The sequence below is a fragment of the Eschrichtius robustus genome, chromosome 2, assembly GCF_028021215.1.
Source record: "Eschrichtius robustus isolate mEscRob2 chromosome 2, mEscRob2.pri, whole genome shotgun sequence".
Taxonomy (NCBI): Eukaryota; Metazoa; Chordata; class Mammalia; order Artiodactyla; family Eschrichtiidae; genus Eschrichtius; species Eschrichtius robustus.
Genome location: NC_090825.1, coordinates 179030478 through 179042893, shown reverse-complemented (window position 1 = coordinate 179042893; position 12416 = coordinate 179030478). Strand labels below are relative to the sequence as shown.

Genomic DNA, 12416 nt, shown 5'->3' with positions numbered 1-12416 from the left:
ACTTTCTCAATTTCAGTGAATGACCCCATTTGTTTAAGGTATTGTTGCACTAATATCATAAAAGAAGAGACGAATTGCTGAATCGGTTTTTCTAATGGAGTTCGCCCTTAGTGTAAAAGAGTATATCCTGTGCACTCTAAATAGCTCTGGGGTCAAATGTCGTACTGTGCTTGCTTCGGCAGCACATATACTAAAATTGGAACGATACAGAGAAGATTAGCATGGCCCCTGCGCAAGGATGACACGCAAATTCGTGAAGCGTTCCATATTTTGCCTTTTTCGTTTGGTTATCCGCGGTGTTATAACTGGGCTCTATAAGCGACTTAACGCATCGAGGGTCTCTCTGGATTTCACCCCCATCCGCAATTCCTCCTGCAAAAGTTGGCTCTATTGGTGTCGGACTCCCCCCAGTTTGAAAGGTCTTTTCCAGAAAGACCTCGTAGGATTGCAGGGAAGAGTGCACCGGGGGACAGGCACCGCCTGGGCAAAGGTCGGGGGGCCGGGCTCTCGGGGGGCCCGGCTGGAGTAGCGGGGTGGGGGAAAAAACCCACGCACCAGCCAGGGGCCAGGACAGGACGCAGTTCGCCTGAACGGTTCTGGAGACAGGCTGTGGACTCCCCCAGAGACCCGACACCCGCGCCCGGAGCCCCAGCCCGTCCTGTGGGCGCCGGCAATTCGGTCCGCTCCACAGGTGGGAGCCTCCAAGCGGGTTACTCAAGTATCTCCTTGTGTCCTCCGTACGAGCCCTTGGGATTTCCGTTATTTAACATCTATGTGTAGAACTTTTTAAATGCCTGTTAAAACGGAAGACAGCACACCCAGCACCCAGATCTTGGTTTCTAAAACGGTGCCCCAGGGAAAGGAACCAGGCTCCTTGGCGAAACGGCTGGTTCTAGGACGAAGCAGGAATATGCAGAGGAGCCCTGTGCACCTTGTAGCGGCAGAAAGTAAGGAGGGTGCTGGAGGGTGCTCGAATAAATAAAACCCCGCAACTATGGGAGTGCCTCAGTGACACACAGGAGCCACTGAAAGGGCTCCCAGCAGCCGAATCTGGAACAACCTGAGGAATAAAATTAAGGAATATTGGATTATAACCCAAACTAGAAAGTAAATGCCCACGCGTCCGTACTGATATAAATGGTTAAATAAACAAATACACAGGGGAAGAGGCAAATCTCCCCTGTAGAATTTCCAGTAATCAACATAGATACTCCGCCTTCAGAGAGGTGGAGGAGATCAGGGGTGAGGTCAGTAGAGAGGAGCCCTGTGGGCAGCAGGGACCCCTGAGGTGGCCGGGTGAGAAGGGAACTTCCCTCAGCGCGATCACAGGAGAACAGCAGATAATCCAGGCTGGGGGATCCTGCAGGATGCACAGCCGTTCCCAGACACACACAGAAGGAAGACACGGGAAGGAGGCCACGTGAAGATGGAGACAGAGGCTGGAGGGATGCAGCCACAAGCCAGGGGAGGCCGGAGCCCCTAGAAGCTGGAAGAGGCAGGGAGGACACTCCCCTGGAGCCTCTAGAGGGAGTATGGCCCTGCCACACCTTGATCTTGCATTTCTGGCCTCCAGAACCAGGCGACAATAAACTCCTGTGGTTTTAAGCTGCAGTGTGGTGTATTTTGTTCAGCCACCCAGGAAGCTCACACAAGTGACTTTTTTTTTTTGGCCATGCCACAGGGCACATGGGATCTTATTTCCCCAACCAGGGATCGAACCCGCAGCCCTGCAGTGGAAGTGCAGCGTCTTAACCACTGGACCACCTCCAGGGAAGTCCCACAAGTGACCTTTTCGGAGGTCACACAGCTGGGAGGTGGCAGAGCTGGGGTTTGAGCCTGGGCACCTGGGAGGGGACCAGCCAGGGCAGCAGAGCCAAGGGCCGGGCCACTCCTAGCAGAGTCTCCCCACACACCTGCCTCCACGGGGGGTGTCACTCAGAACCAAGCTTCATCCCCTGAGGCCTGCAACCCTCAATGACCAGGACACAAGGGCATCGTGAGTGCCCATCGTGCCCCCAGCCCTGCCCCAAAGGAAAACCCCACAGCAGCAGACCAGAGCACCAGAAATTTATTGAACGCTCCACTTTTCCCAAAGCACAACTAGCCACACACACGGGGGTGCAGGGCAGGGGTGCAGCCTCCAGCCCTGCTTCCTGTGCCAGGCCGGGGTGACCAGCACGAGGACACCCCAGAGCCAGGCTGGGGGCAGGGGCAAGGGGACATGGAGAAAGGAACAGGACAGTCTGAGGGTGGAGGCTTCTGGCTGGAAGTCCCAGATCCTCAGTATGAAGGGAGCAGGGTGTGTAGAGCAGACGGGGCCCTAACAGCCACCAAAGGGGAGCGGGGAGGGCAACACACATTCCAAAAAGAGGGTGACACCAGCCTTTAAGACGCAGCTTCCATCCTGGGTTGCGGGGCACACACATGCACACGCACACGCGCACACGCGCACAAAACGAAATGCTCCCAGGGCAAGGGGACCCTCCACCCAAGCCAAAACTGGGAGAGGGTCAAGCAGGGACTGGAATGAAGCCCCCTAATTTATCACTTGGGGCGAGTTTTTGGGTTTTTTTCTCAAAAGGGAAATTTAAAAATCTACAACAAATCACGCCAAATTCATTAAAAATGATAAAAACCCAGCCTCTCCCTCCTTGCTTAAGCTTCACACGGGGCCAAAAACGCTGACCCAGGAAGGGACAGGGAAGTGACCAGGCCGGGTGTCTCCTCCCGAGTCTAAGCCCCGGGGCGGGAGTAGGGCGGATTGTGCTCGTGCGGGGCAGCCCAGCCGCCAGCTTTAACCCGGAAAGCTGGGCGGGGAAGGGGTGGGGTGCGGGAGCCACCCCAAGGGGGAGAGCACGTTTCCAAAGGAAAATTCTAAAAATAATAAAGATATTTTAGCGACGGTACGGGAGGTCTTGGCACTGGGGAGGCGGGGCCGGGGGCAGGGCCGCCATCAGCTACGCTGCTCCAGGTACGCGGACAGGAGCAGCCCCGGAGGCAGGAAGTCCAGGTGCCGATTGCTGACCTTCATCTGCCGCTTGCCCTCCAGGTCACCACCTGCCGGGGGACAGGCAAGACACGGAGGAAGGCGAGGGTTGTGGCACACAGGAGCCCAGCCCTCGGCCTGTCCTGCCCCGGGTCCCCACGAGCTGGGCTGCCCCGACCCCCCAGGTGCCAGGCCAGGCGCTGAGAGCAGCTCGAGCTGTTCCTTCCTCTCCCATTACTTATCCCGTGTCCTACGGGCACAGAGACGCACGCACCACCGAGACACACTGGCCCGAGGCCAGGGGGACTGAACGAGGGTCCCGCCCTGACCCTTGGTCTCCCACCTCCATCCCTGCCCTCAGAGGGAATCACCTAGGCCCCCGGTGGCCCAGGCCCCACCAACCTCCCTTCACCCACCTCCCGTCACCCCAAAACCTGAACCATAGCCATACACAACCCAAGCTGGGCCCACCTCCCAGCCTCTGGCCCGGCGGCTCCCTCTCCCCTGCTCCCCATCTTGCCAGGCCCCGCCTCCTGTGTTCAGGCCACGGCTCCACACCCGCAGAGAGGCACCCCCAGCGCAGCCCCTCCATCCCGAGTCAGTGGGAACAAAAGCAAGTGTGGGGGCTGCATCTCCCTCCCAGGCAGCCTGAGAGGAACCATCCTGGGGTTGCCATGGAAACTGTCTCCTCAGCAACTCCAGGCAGGAGGCAGAGAGACGGGCGAGGAGAGAGAGGACCCGATGGGATGCCGAGGGCCAGCGAGGGTCTGCGAGGACCCTCCATGGGGGGGACTGTGTCCCAAGATCACTTCCATCGTAAAAGGGGCACACAGGCCCCTGGAGGAGGGACTTGCCAGAAGTCACATGTGTGGCACAGTGGAGGGGGGCTATAGCTAAATGCGAACTCTGCAGACATCGGGGTCCCCTCATCTCATCTCGGGGTCCCTGGAGGCCCAGCTTCATCAGACCCACACAGGCCCCTCTCTCCCCAGCCCTGAAGATGCAGATGGAGGGGTGTCTGTGTGCACAGCGTCATCCATCGTGGGGCCAGAGGTACAGGTGCTTCTGATGAATTAAGGCAGCATCGCACTGCCGCCTCTGTGTTCACGCTGTCCCTCCTCTTCCAAAGCCTGCCACCGGGTAAGCAGGCCCCGGGGAAGCCCAGCCTTGGTTTCCCCCAGACTGAATCAGCCAACTGGGGTCCCAGGGGCCGCCAGGCACTTACTGGCTGAGATGAGGTCCATGTACTGGCAGATGGCGTGAAGCAGGAGCCTCTCAAAGCTGCAGGGAATGGATGCTGAGTGGCCAGAGCCAGACACCGGGGGAGCTCACCGCGCCCACCCCCACCCACCCAGTCACCTGTTGTCCAGCATGGCCGTGTACACGGCCTGGGGGGACACAGAGAAGAACCTCAGCAGCCGCTCCTCCCAGGTCTCCAGCGTCTCCTGCAGGAGAGACAGGCCCAGGGGTCAGGCCGACTGTGGCACCCTAGCCAAGATGTCCAGGCCCCCCACATCCATGACAGCCTCTGGAGCCCGAAGCCCTGGGTCCAAATGTGGCCTCTGATTCACTACATGAGGCTACTTAACCGTTTCCAAGGATACCAGGCACTCAGACACATCCACACCTTTGAATCTCTGAGTCTTTGGCCTGGTGAACTCCTACACATCCTTCAATACCCACCTTCATTGTCCCTGTCCCTCCCACCCTCAAGGAGAACCCTTGCCCAGCCCTGGGTCCTGCACTCGGATCTCACTAGTCTGTATCCTGCCCTGTCTGCTCCATCACACCACGTTCACTGGGTTACTGGTCTCCCCTCACTCCGCCCCTGATTGAGAAGCTGAGAAAAAGGGCCTTCAAAAAAGACCAGGCAAGTGGAAAGAGACAAGGCCAAGGCCGGGCCTGGTACTCACCATGGGAATACGGCTCCGCTTGAGAACGGCTCGTAGACGCCGGCTGATACGCTGGAAGCACTCGCGGGGCGTGTAGGCCGGGTCCTCTGCAAGAGTCCATGCAGTGGGGCAGAGATGGGAGTGAGCCGCAGGCCCTGCCCACACACCAGGCTCCTCCCACCTGCCCGGCCCCACCCACACACCGGGCTCCTCCCCACCTGCCCCGGCCCCGCCCTCCCACACCAGGCCGGGCCCCCCATCATACCTCTGCCCCACACCCCCAACCCCGACCCAGGCCCACCTCTCCGCCGGTCTTCCCCGCGGGCAGGCCCCCTCCTGCGCGCCTTGCTCTTGCCCTCATTCTCCAGGTAGCGGAGAACCCGCTCCTGCTCCTCCCCAGAGCGGTTCATGAAGTCGTTCCAGACCTGGAAGAGAGGCAGGCAGGCCCTGACTAATGACTGCAAGCCCCCGAGCCTCAGTTTCCCCATTTGGCTAATGCACATTGGGGGGGCCACAAGTGCACAGAAATACTCCTTGTGCACACATGTGACCACTGGGCCGGCCAGGAGTTCGTGGGGCACTTGCGGACCCACCTGTGTGGGGCGGGGAACCGAAATGAACCAAACACACCCCCAATCACATCAGTAATTCCAAGTGTGATAAGCAGATGAACCATGGGTGCTGGAAGGTTCTGGGGTGGGTGGGTTTCAGGCCTCTGGAGGGAGACCCCGGGGCGTTCATCAAGGAACCAGGGAGGGGATGGGTGCTCCTGGCACAGGGTCCAGCATAGGCAGTGCCTGGTGGTGGGCGGGGGAACCCAGGGCAGGAAACGGGGCCCCACCTCGACATAGGTCTCGTTGCTGCAGGCCTCTGCAAAGATGCTGGGTGCTGCAGGGGGCGCCAGGTCCCCATCCTCCAGGCCAGGTGTGCCTCCGTCTGTCTCCAGCAAGGTCAGGAGGTACTGGGCTAGATGGAAGCAGACGGTCTCTGGGCTGGGGGTTGCATTCAGGCCCCCTCCCCTCGGGCCCCCCCCCCACCAGGCTCCATGGGGTCCAGAGGACCATGTTTCCTCCCCCACACCTCTATATTTAGGGCCTTTACTCTCACCAGCCTCCCCTCCTCCACGCTCCAGCTGTCTTTCCCAGAAGGCACAGGAACCGTCCAGCCTCCAGAACTCCTCCTACCTCTCCCAGGCTTGGCTTGTTGAACTCCTACACCTCCTTTAAAGCCCCAGCTCCAATGCCCAGAGCTCCCTCTCGTTGTCCAGCTCAGGGCCAGGCTCAGATAACAGAACATGCACACCATTGCTGTCTGAGGCCTAGGAGCCCCCAGGAGGCGCCCCTCAGCCCCCGCTCACTGTTCTCCAGGCGCTGGAGGCTCTTCCGCCCCTTGGCCTTGGGCACGAGGTCTGAGTTCCGCACAGCCTGGTTGATGAAGTGTTGTTTCCGCTTGGAGGCCGAGAGCCTCTTCACCTGGGAGCCAGCTAGAGCGGGCAGGCAGCCCGGAAGGGGCCTGTGGGCCGGGTGTTGGGGGGCAGTCCTCAGGGCCAAGACAGACCAGGACGCCCAGGCACAACCCTACCATCGCCACTCTCTCACAGCCATCCCCTGCTTGGTCTCCCTCCACAATGGGAAGCTCACCCCCTATCACATGTGCAGCCCTTAAAATGTCATTGTGTCTCATCGTCACATCACCCGGGAAGCAGGTACCGTGGAGGACAGGTTAGTAAACCAAGGCTCGGAGAAGGGGAGCCACACATTGGGTGGGAGGCCAAGAAAGCTGCTGCCCACTCCCCCAGGCTTCCAGGTTTGAGCTGCAAGCTGGTGAGGCCCAGAGTCTCCCTCCTCTGGGAGTTTCTCGAGACTTCATTTGATGGAGCATTCCCTCACCCCCAACCCCATGCCTCCAACAGAAGATAACCCAGAAAACGGCCCCCAGGAGCTAAGGTGATGCCCCCGCCCACCTGACTCATGCCCCAGGGGCCCCCTTGCTGGATGGGGGAGGCGGACAGAGTGGCTCCCCACCCCCACCCCGAGCACCGGGCACTAATCCTGGAGACGGATTAGCGGCCCAGGCAGGCCTCTCGCTGGGGACCCGAGGGCCAGGCGGCAGGTGGCCACGCGGGGGGGGGGGGGGGGATATTGAATGGAAACTTCCGGGAAAGAAGCTGCAGGGCGTCCTCCCCGGTCAGCCCCTGACCACAGGCTGAGAGGAGGGTCCCACCCGGCTCAGAAACCCTCACGCTGGGGAGCCAGTGGTGGACTCTGAGCCTAAGAGGGTCTAGGGTGCCAGGATTCCCCCTCCTCACCCTGCGCCTCTGCTCCAACCCGCCAGGCAGCCCGGCCTCTGGGCCTCTGCACCAGCTGCGCCCCCGCCTGGTGCCCACACCCCAGGCTCCGAATGGCTCACTCCCATCTCCTTTTGGCCTCTGCTCAAACCTCCTCAGGGGGACCCCGGCCCCTCACTGCTCTGTTCTCCTGATGGCCACACGTTCTACCACCCTGCCCACCACCCACCGTGATCTCCATGAGGGCAGGGTTTGGTGTCCACTGTAGCCCTGCCTGGCATACCGTAGTTGCTCAAAAAAATAACTGCCCAATCAGGTCTCCAGCAAAATCTCACGATTCCAAGACTGAGTAGAACCCAGAGTCCAGAATTCCACCCAAACTTTCCTAGTGTTCAAAGTTCCCAAGACACAAATTAAACAGAAAAGCATGACCCCTGCCCCACAAACAGGCACTAGAAAACGCCATGAAGCCCTAGGACAGTGGGACAAGGTGCCTCAAAGAGGTTAGGATTGAAGCCCACACTCACCAAAGTCTATACATATGTAAAGAGTCCCCAGCCTTAAGTTTTTTGCCCCGGCCAGAAAGGCTGTTACATCTTGATCACGAAGCAAATAGGCTGATGAGCCTCAGCCCTGTCTGAGGTCGGAGTGGGGCAGGCTCCATGGATGGCACTTCAGGCAAAAATCTATGAAAAATTATCTGATGGGTAAACTCATGCAGGCACAAGTACCCATCAATAGGAGACACACAACCAGTGGTTAGAATTCGGCGTTTTCACTGCCGGGGCCAGGGTTCAATCCCTGGTCGGGGAAAGAAGATCCCACAAGCTGCGTAGTGCAGCAAAAAAAAAAAAAAAAAATAGGAGACTAGGAGACACGCAGGCAGGGGTAGAGCCTGGAAGCTCAGCCCTGAGTTTGAATCCCAGCTACGACGGACACTTCACTGTGTGACCTGGAGCCTCAGCTCTTTCTCTGCAAAGTGGGGATAACAATGGCCCCTGCTGGTCTGGAAAGGGGCACTCAGAGCCAAGAGGAACCAGGACACATACCTTTCCCCAAGCTGCCACCTGTTTGGTTTCCTCCTGTGACTGGGAGCTCACCCCCTGGACCACACCATTGATCATAGCCTGGTTAAGCGATCGCCTTCACCATCACCCCAGGAGGCAAGTACTATTGTTCTGATGCCTGTTATACAGATTTGCAAACCGAGGAGCAAAGTCATTACCCCGAGACCCCACAGCTGCAAAGAGGGCAGCTGGGACAGGGCAGGGCAACTCAAGTCAGCACAGAGCCCACAACTCTGAGGCTGGATGCAACCTTCCTGAGGCCCAGGCACCCCCACCCCAAGCTCCAGATTCAGCCGTGGCCTCGCTGTGGCTCCAGGGCCTGTGTCTCCACCCCGCAGCTGGACGGAGGCCAGGACAGTGGCCTGGCAGGGCAGATAACAGGACCACATCCGGGGGGAGCTGTCGGGGAACCTCAGAGCAGGGTGGGACTCAGTGAGAGAGCTCGGGCCCTCAGGACGTGGGGCTCCAAGAAATGGGGCTCCCTGTCACCTCGGGACCCGGGGTGGAACCAGGATTCGAACCTGGTCTGAACAGGACCACTCCCCTGAACCATCCAGCCTCCCGCTTCCCTCTGGGGCCACAGTGGTCAGAGGGGATCAAACTCAGGTCTCGCTGGACCCCTCAGACCACAGCCCACTGGACTAAGATCCAGCTGCTCCCAGACCTGCTCCACCATCACCTGTGGCTCCCCAGCACCCTCAGGACAACGCCCAGCCTCTCCCTGGCCTGGCATTGCAGGTCTGGTGCCTGGTCCCACAGGCCTCCTGGGGCCTCACTACCCTCTCGGATTCCAGCAGATTCCAGGAGGAGCCTGGGGCAGACTGCAGAGCCTGGAGCCACAGAGAGGGCAGGTGGAGGGGGCAGCAGATTTGTAATGAACGTTGGGGAGGAGGTGTGGAGGACAGCATAAACTTTATATAAAATACATCCACATCAGAACATCAACACCCATCTCTCTCTGCCTCATGGCCCCTGCTCCAGGCACAGGGCCCTTTTACTGCATCGCAATCTGGAACGGCCCGCCTCAGGGCCTTTGCATGTGCTCAGCCTCCTGCCTGAAGAACCCTTTCTCTGGCTCCTTCTGGTCCCAGCTCAAAAGTTACCTCCTGGGAGAAACTGCCCCACCCCGCAACTAGCCCAATCAGCCCCGTTTCCGGCTTCACCGATTGGCATCAGAAACCAGCTGGTCCTCATACTTGTTTACTCCTGATTCTCACCTCCTTCACTAACCCGCACGATAAGGACAGGGTCCCTCTCGGCCGCTCCTGTGTCCCCAGCACCTGGCCCACGGCAGGTGCTCAATAGCTGTTTGTTGAATGAATACCCGAACTTCTGTTTACACACTCACGAGGGCCAGTTCATCTGCTTCCCCAGCCACCCAAAGAGACCACTTTACAGATGGGGAAACTGACCGCCCAGACGGGGCACCGGAGGCTTCCTGGACCCAGCAGGCCTTGGGAAATGTCTGCACCATGGCAGGGGCCAGCGTCCAACAGAGGCGGACAGGCCCGACAGTGGAAACAGCTGCTAAGTCAGGTTGAGTTTGGGGAGGACAGGTTCCTTTGCCTCCCCCAATTCTCCCTGCGGGTTTTGAGATGGGGCCTTTGACACCCACTCCCCTAGACAAACACACCCCCTCTCTGGCACCTGCCCCTCCCCCAGGAACAGGCCAAAGAGGAACCTACTTTCTCTAGCAGGAAACCAAGGAGGGCTCAGAGCGGAGGTGACTCAGGCTGGGGTGGGCAGACAGGAGGAGCAGCAACCCCCCTCCCCCCCCCCCCCCCCCCGGGCATGGAGGTGAGGGGGGATGGGGGCAGGTTGGAGGGACCCACCTGGCAGGTAAATACCCACTTTGAGTGGTTAAGGCCCCTTAAAAGAGGGTAGATAACCACATCTGTAGAGACCAGTACAGCTTCTGGGTAATAATAACAATAAAGTAATAACAAATATAATAATAATAAAGCAATCACAAAATACCAAAATGAGAAAATTATTTTAAAATAATAAAACACCTACAATAGTAAACTATTTAAGATAATTATTAAAGAATGGACACTCCACTTTGTTGGGCACCTCCAAGTGCAGGGTCACTGACCCCAGCCCCTCAAAGAGAAGGCCGCTGTTATTTCATTTTCAGATGGGGAAACCGAGGCACCGAAGGGGTAACAGCCTGCCCGGGGCCACTCGGACGGGCACACGAAGGAGCAGAAATGAAACCCCAGCAGCCAGGGTGGACCACCTGGGTTTCTGCATCAACACTCGGGTTAGAAAGAGATCTGCGAACCTGGGGGAGGGGGGCATACCCATATGGGGCCGGAGAAAAACAAAGAGCGCGTCCACCGGGAGGTGGGGGGCTCACAACCCCGCCGGGTACACAGGACTGGCTCGGGGGTAAACCCCCGGCTGGGGGACAGGAACAGCCGCAAGTGGGTAACTACCCAGAACACCACCAGCGCGGATTCCGGGTACACCGCGCGCAGCGGCACTGCCTCACCCGACGCGGCGCCCAGGACCCCCGAAGCTCGGGGACTTCAGCGCCGGGGGTCCGCACACGCGGACACGGGGGTGCCCCCTGCGCCCCGGCAAAGACCCGGGAGTACGGGGATGGGGTTTCCCCGGGAAACACCCACTGACAACAAAGCCCACCACCCCGCTCCACCCGAGTGGGGTACCCCCCAGGAAAGGGGGCGGGGCGGGCCGGTGGCTGCAGCCCGGGAGGGGGTAAGAGGAGGGGGCCCCGGAGCCCGGAAGCGCGCCCCGCCCGCCCGCCGGCCGCGCTCACAGCGTCCGCCGCCCGCCCGGGGCGACCCCCGCCGCCGCCGCCGCCTCCTCCGGGCCGCCCTCCGGGTTCTCCAGCGCGACCATAGCTTGCACGCCGCCGCCGCTGTCGCCGCCGCCCGGCAAGGCCTTCTCGGGGCCGGGCAGGAAGTGACGGGCGCCCGGAGGCGGGGCGGGGCGGAGCCTGGAGGCTGGACGCGCCGGGTGGGGGTCGCGGCCACGTCCCGGCCGGACCCGAGCTGCGGGCCGGGGACACCCGGCCCCGGGGCAAGGACGGGGACACTGAGGCGGGGGACACCCAGCCCCGAGGCACGGACAGGGACACTGAGGCGGGGGCACCCAGCCCCGGGGAAACCGGGGCAGAAGGCCGCGCCTGTCCTGCGCCCAGGCGGGGCTGTGGGCACGGCACCCATCCCTAGGGGGACAGATGGCGAAATTGAGGCCTGGGGAGGGAGGAAGGAAGCGGACGTCCTTTTCAGAGGCTTGGACAGATGAAATGACCCATGCTACCCCCACCCAGCACCAACAGGGCTTTCCTTCCACCAGACCCCTCCCTGTCCTCCGTAAAGTGCAGCCTCCGGAGTCCTGGCTGGGTGCCTCAGTCTACTCTTCTCTAAAAATAGAACAAAGCTAACCTCACCTCCTTCTGCCTTTTAGAGTTTATTCATTTAGCAAATGCCCACTCTCCTTGGGATGGGGGCTGTGCTCTCCGGACCCAGCAGTGATCAAACAGGACCTCCCCGCCATGGGCTAGGGAAGAGGAGACCTTTGGAAAGGAGACTGGCAGCCTGCAAAAGTGGGAGGGGTGTGCCAGGCAGAGGGAACTGTCAGTGCAAAGGCCCTGGGGCATCCAGAATGGCCAGAGCAGGGTACTGGGTGAAGGGGGGAGGAGCAGAATAGAGGTGGAGGAGAAGGGGCAGACCGATGAGACGGGGTGGGGGGGGGGGCGGGGGGGGCATTTGATGACAGACCTGGGTTTTTTTTTTGTTTTTTTTTTTCTAATTTTTATTTATTTATGGCTGTGTTGGGTCTTCGTTTCTGTGCAAGGGCTTTCTCCAGTTGTGGCAAGCGGGGGCCACTCTTCATCGCGGTGCGCAGGCCTCTCACTGTCGCGGCCTCTCTTGCTGCGGAGCACAGGCTCCAGACGCGCAGGCTCAGTAATTGTGGCTCACGGGCCCAGTTGCTCCACGGCATGTGGGATCTTCCCAGACCAGGGCTCGAACCCGTGTTCCCTGCATTGGCAGGCAGATTCTCAACCACTGCGCCACCAGGGAAGCCCCAGACCTGGTTTTTGACCCGAGGGTTAAGAACAGAGAATTAAACCTGCTCTAGAATCTAGAATCCACCCTTCATTCTACAAGAAAAGTGGGGAACTAGGACCACGATAAGAGTCCAGCCTGGTGGAA

The 12416-nt window shown here is 59.8% G+C and overlaps 1 protein-coding gene and 1 non-coding gene across 4 annotated transcripts; one reads left to right on the top strand and one right to left on the bottom strand.

Annotated features, from left to right (window-relative positions):
- The first annotated feature begins 166 nt into the window (after window positions 1–166).
- On the top strand, window positions 167–273 carry LOC137760390 (U6 spliceosomal RNA). Its single transcript, XR_011073336.1, has one exon. It is a non-coding gene; the product is annotated as a U6 spliceosomal RNA (small nuclear RNA).
- A 1779-nt stretch (window positions 274–2052) lies between these two features.
- On the bottom strand, window positions 2053–11142 carry R3HDM4 (R3H domain containing 4). 3 transcript variants are annotated; one of them, XM_068537439.1, is made up of 8 exons: window positions 11015–11142; window positions 6236–6390; window positions 5720–5844; window positions 5180–5303; window positions 4900–4985; window positions 4346–4431; window positions 4212–4267; window positions 2053–3057 (listed from the first exon to the last, which is right to left on the bottom strand). In XM_068537439.1, exons 1-8 carry the CDS (start codon window positions 11095–11097, stop codon window positions 2954–2956), a joined length of 819 nt encoding a protein of 272 aa, XP_068393540.1. In that variant the 5' UTR covers window positions 11098–11142; the 3' UTR covers window positions 2053–2953. The 3 variants fall into 3 exon arrangements, with proteins under 3 accessions (XP_068393540.1, XP_068393541.1, XP_068393542.1); XM_068537440.1 differs by lacking the exon at window positions 11015–11142 and adding an exon at window positions 7693–10976; XM_068537441.1 differs by lacking the exon at window positions 4212–4267 and having other exon boundaries at window positions 2967–3057.
- Between the last annotated feature and the right edge of the window lie 1274 nt (window positions 11143–12416).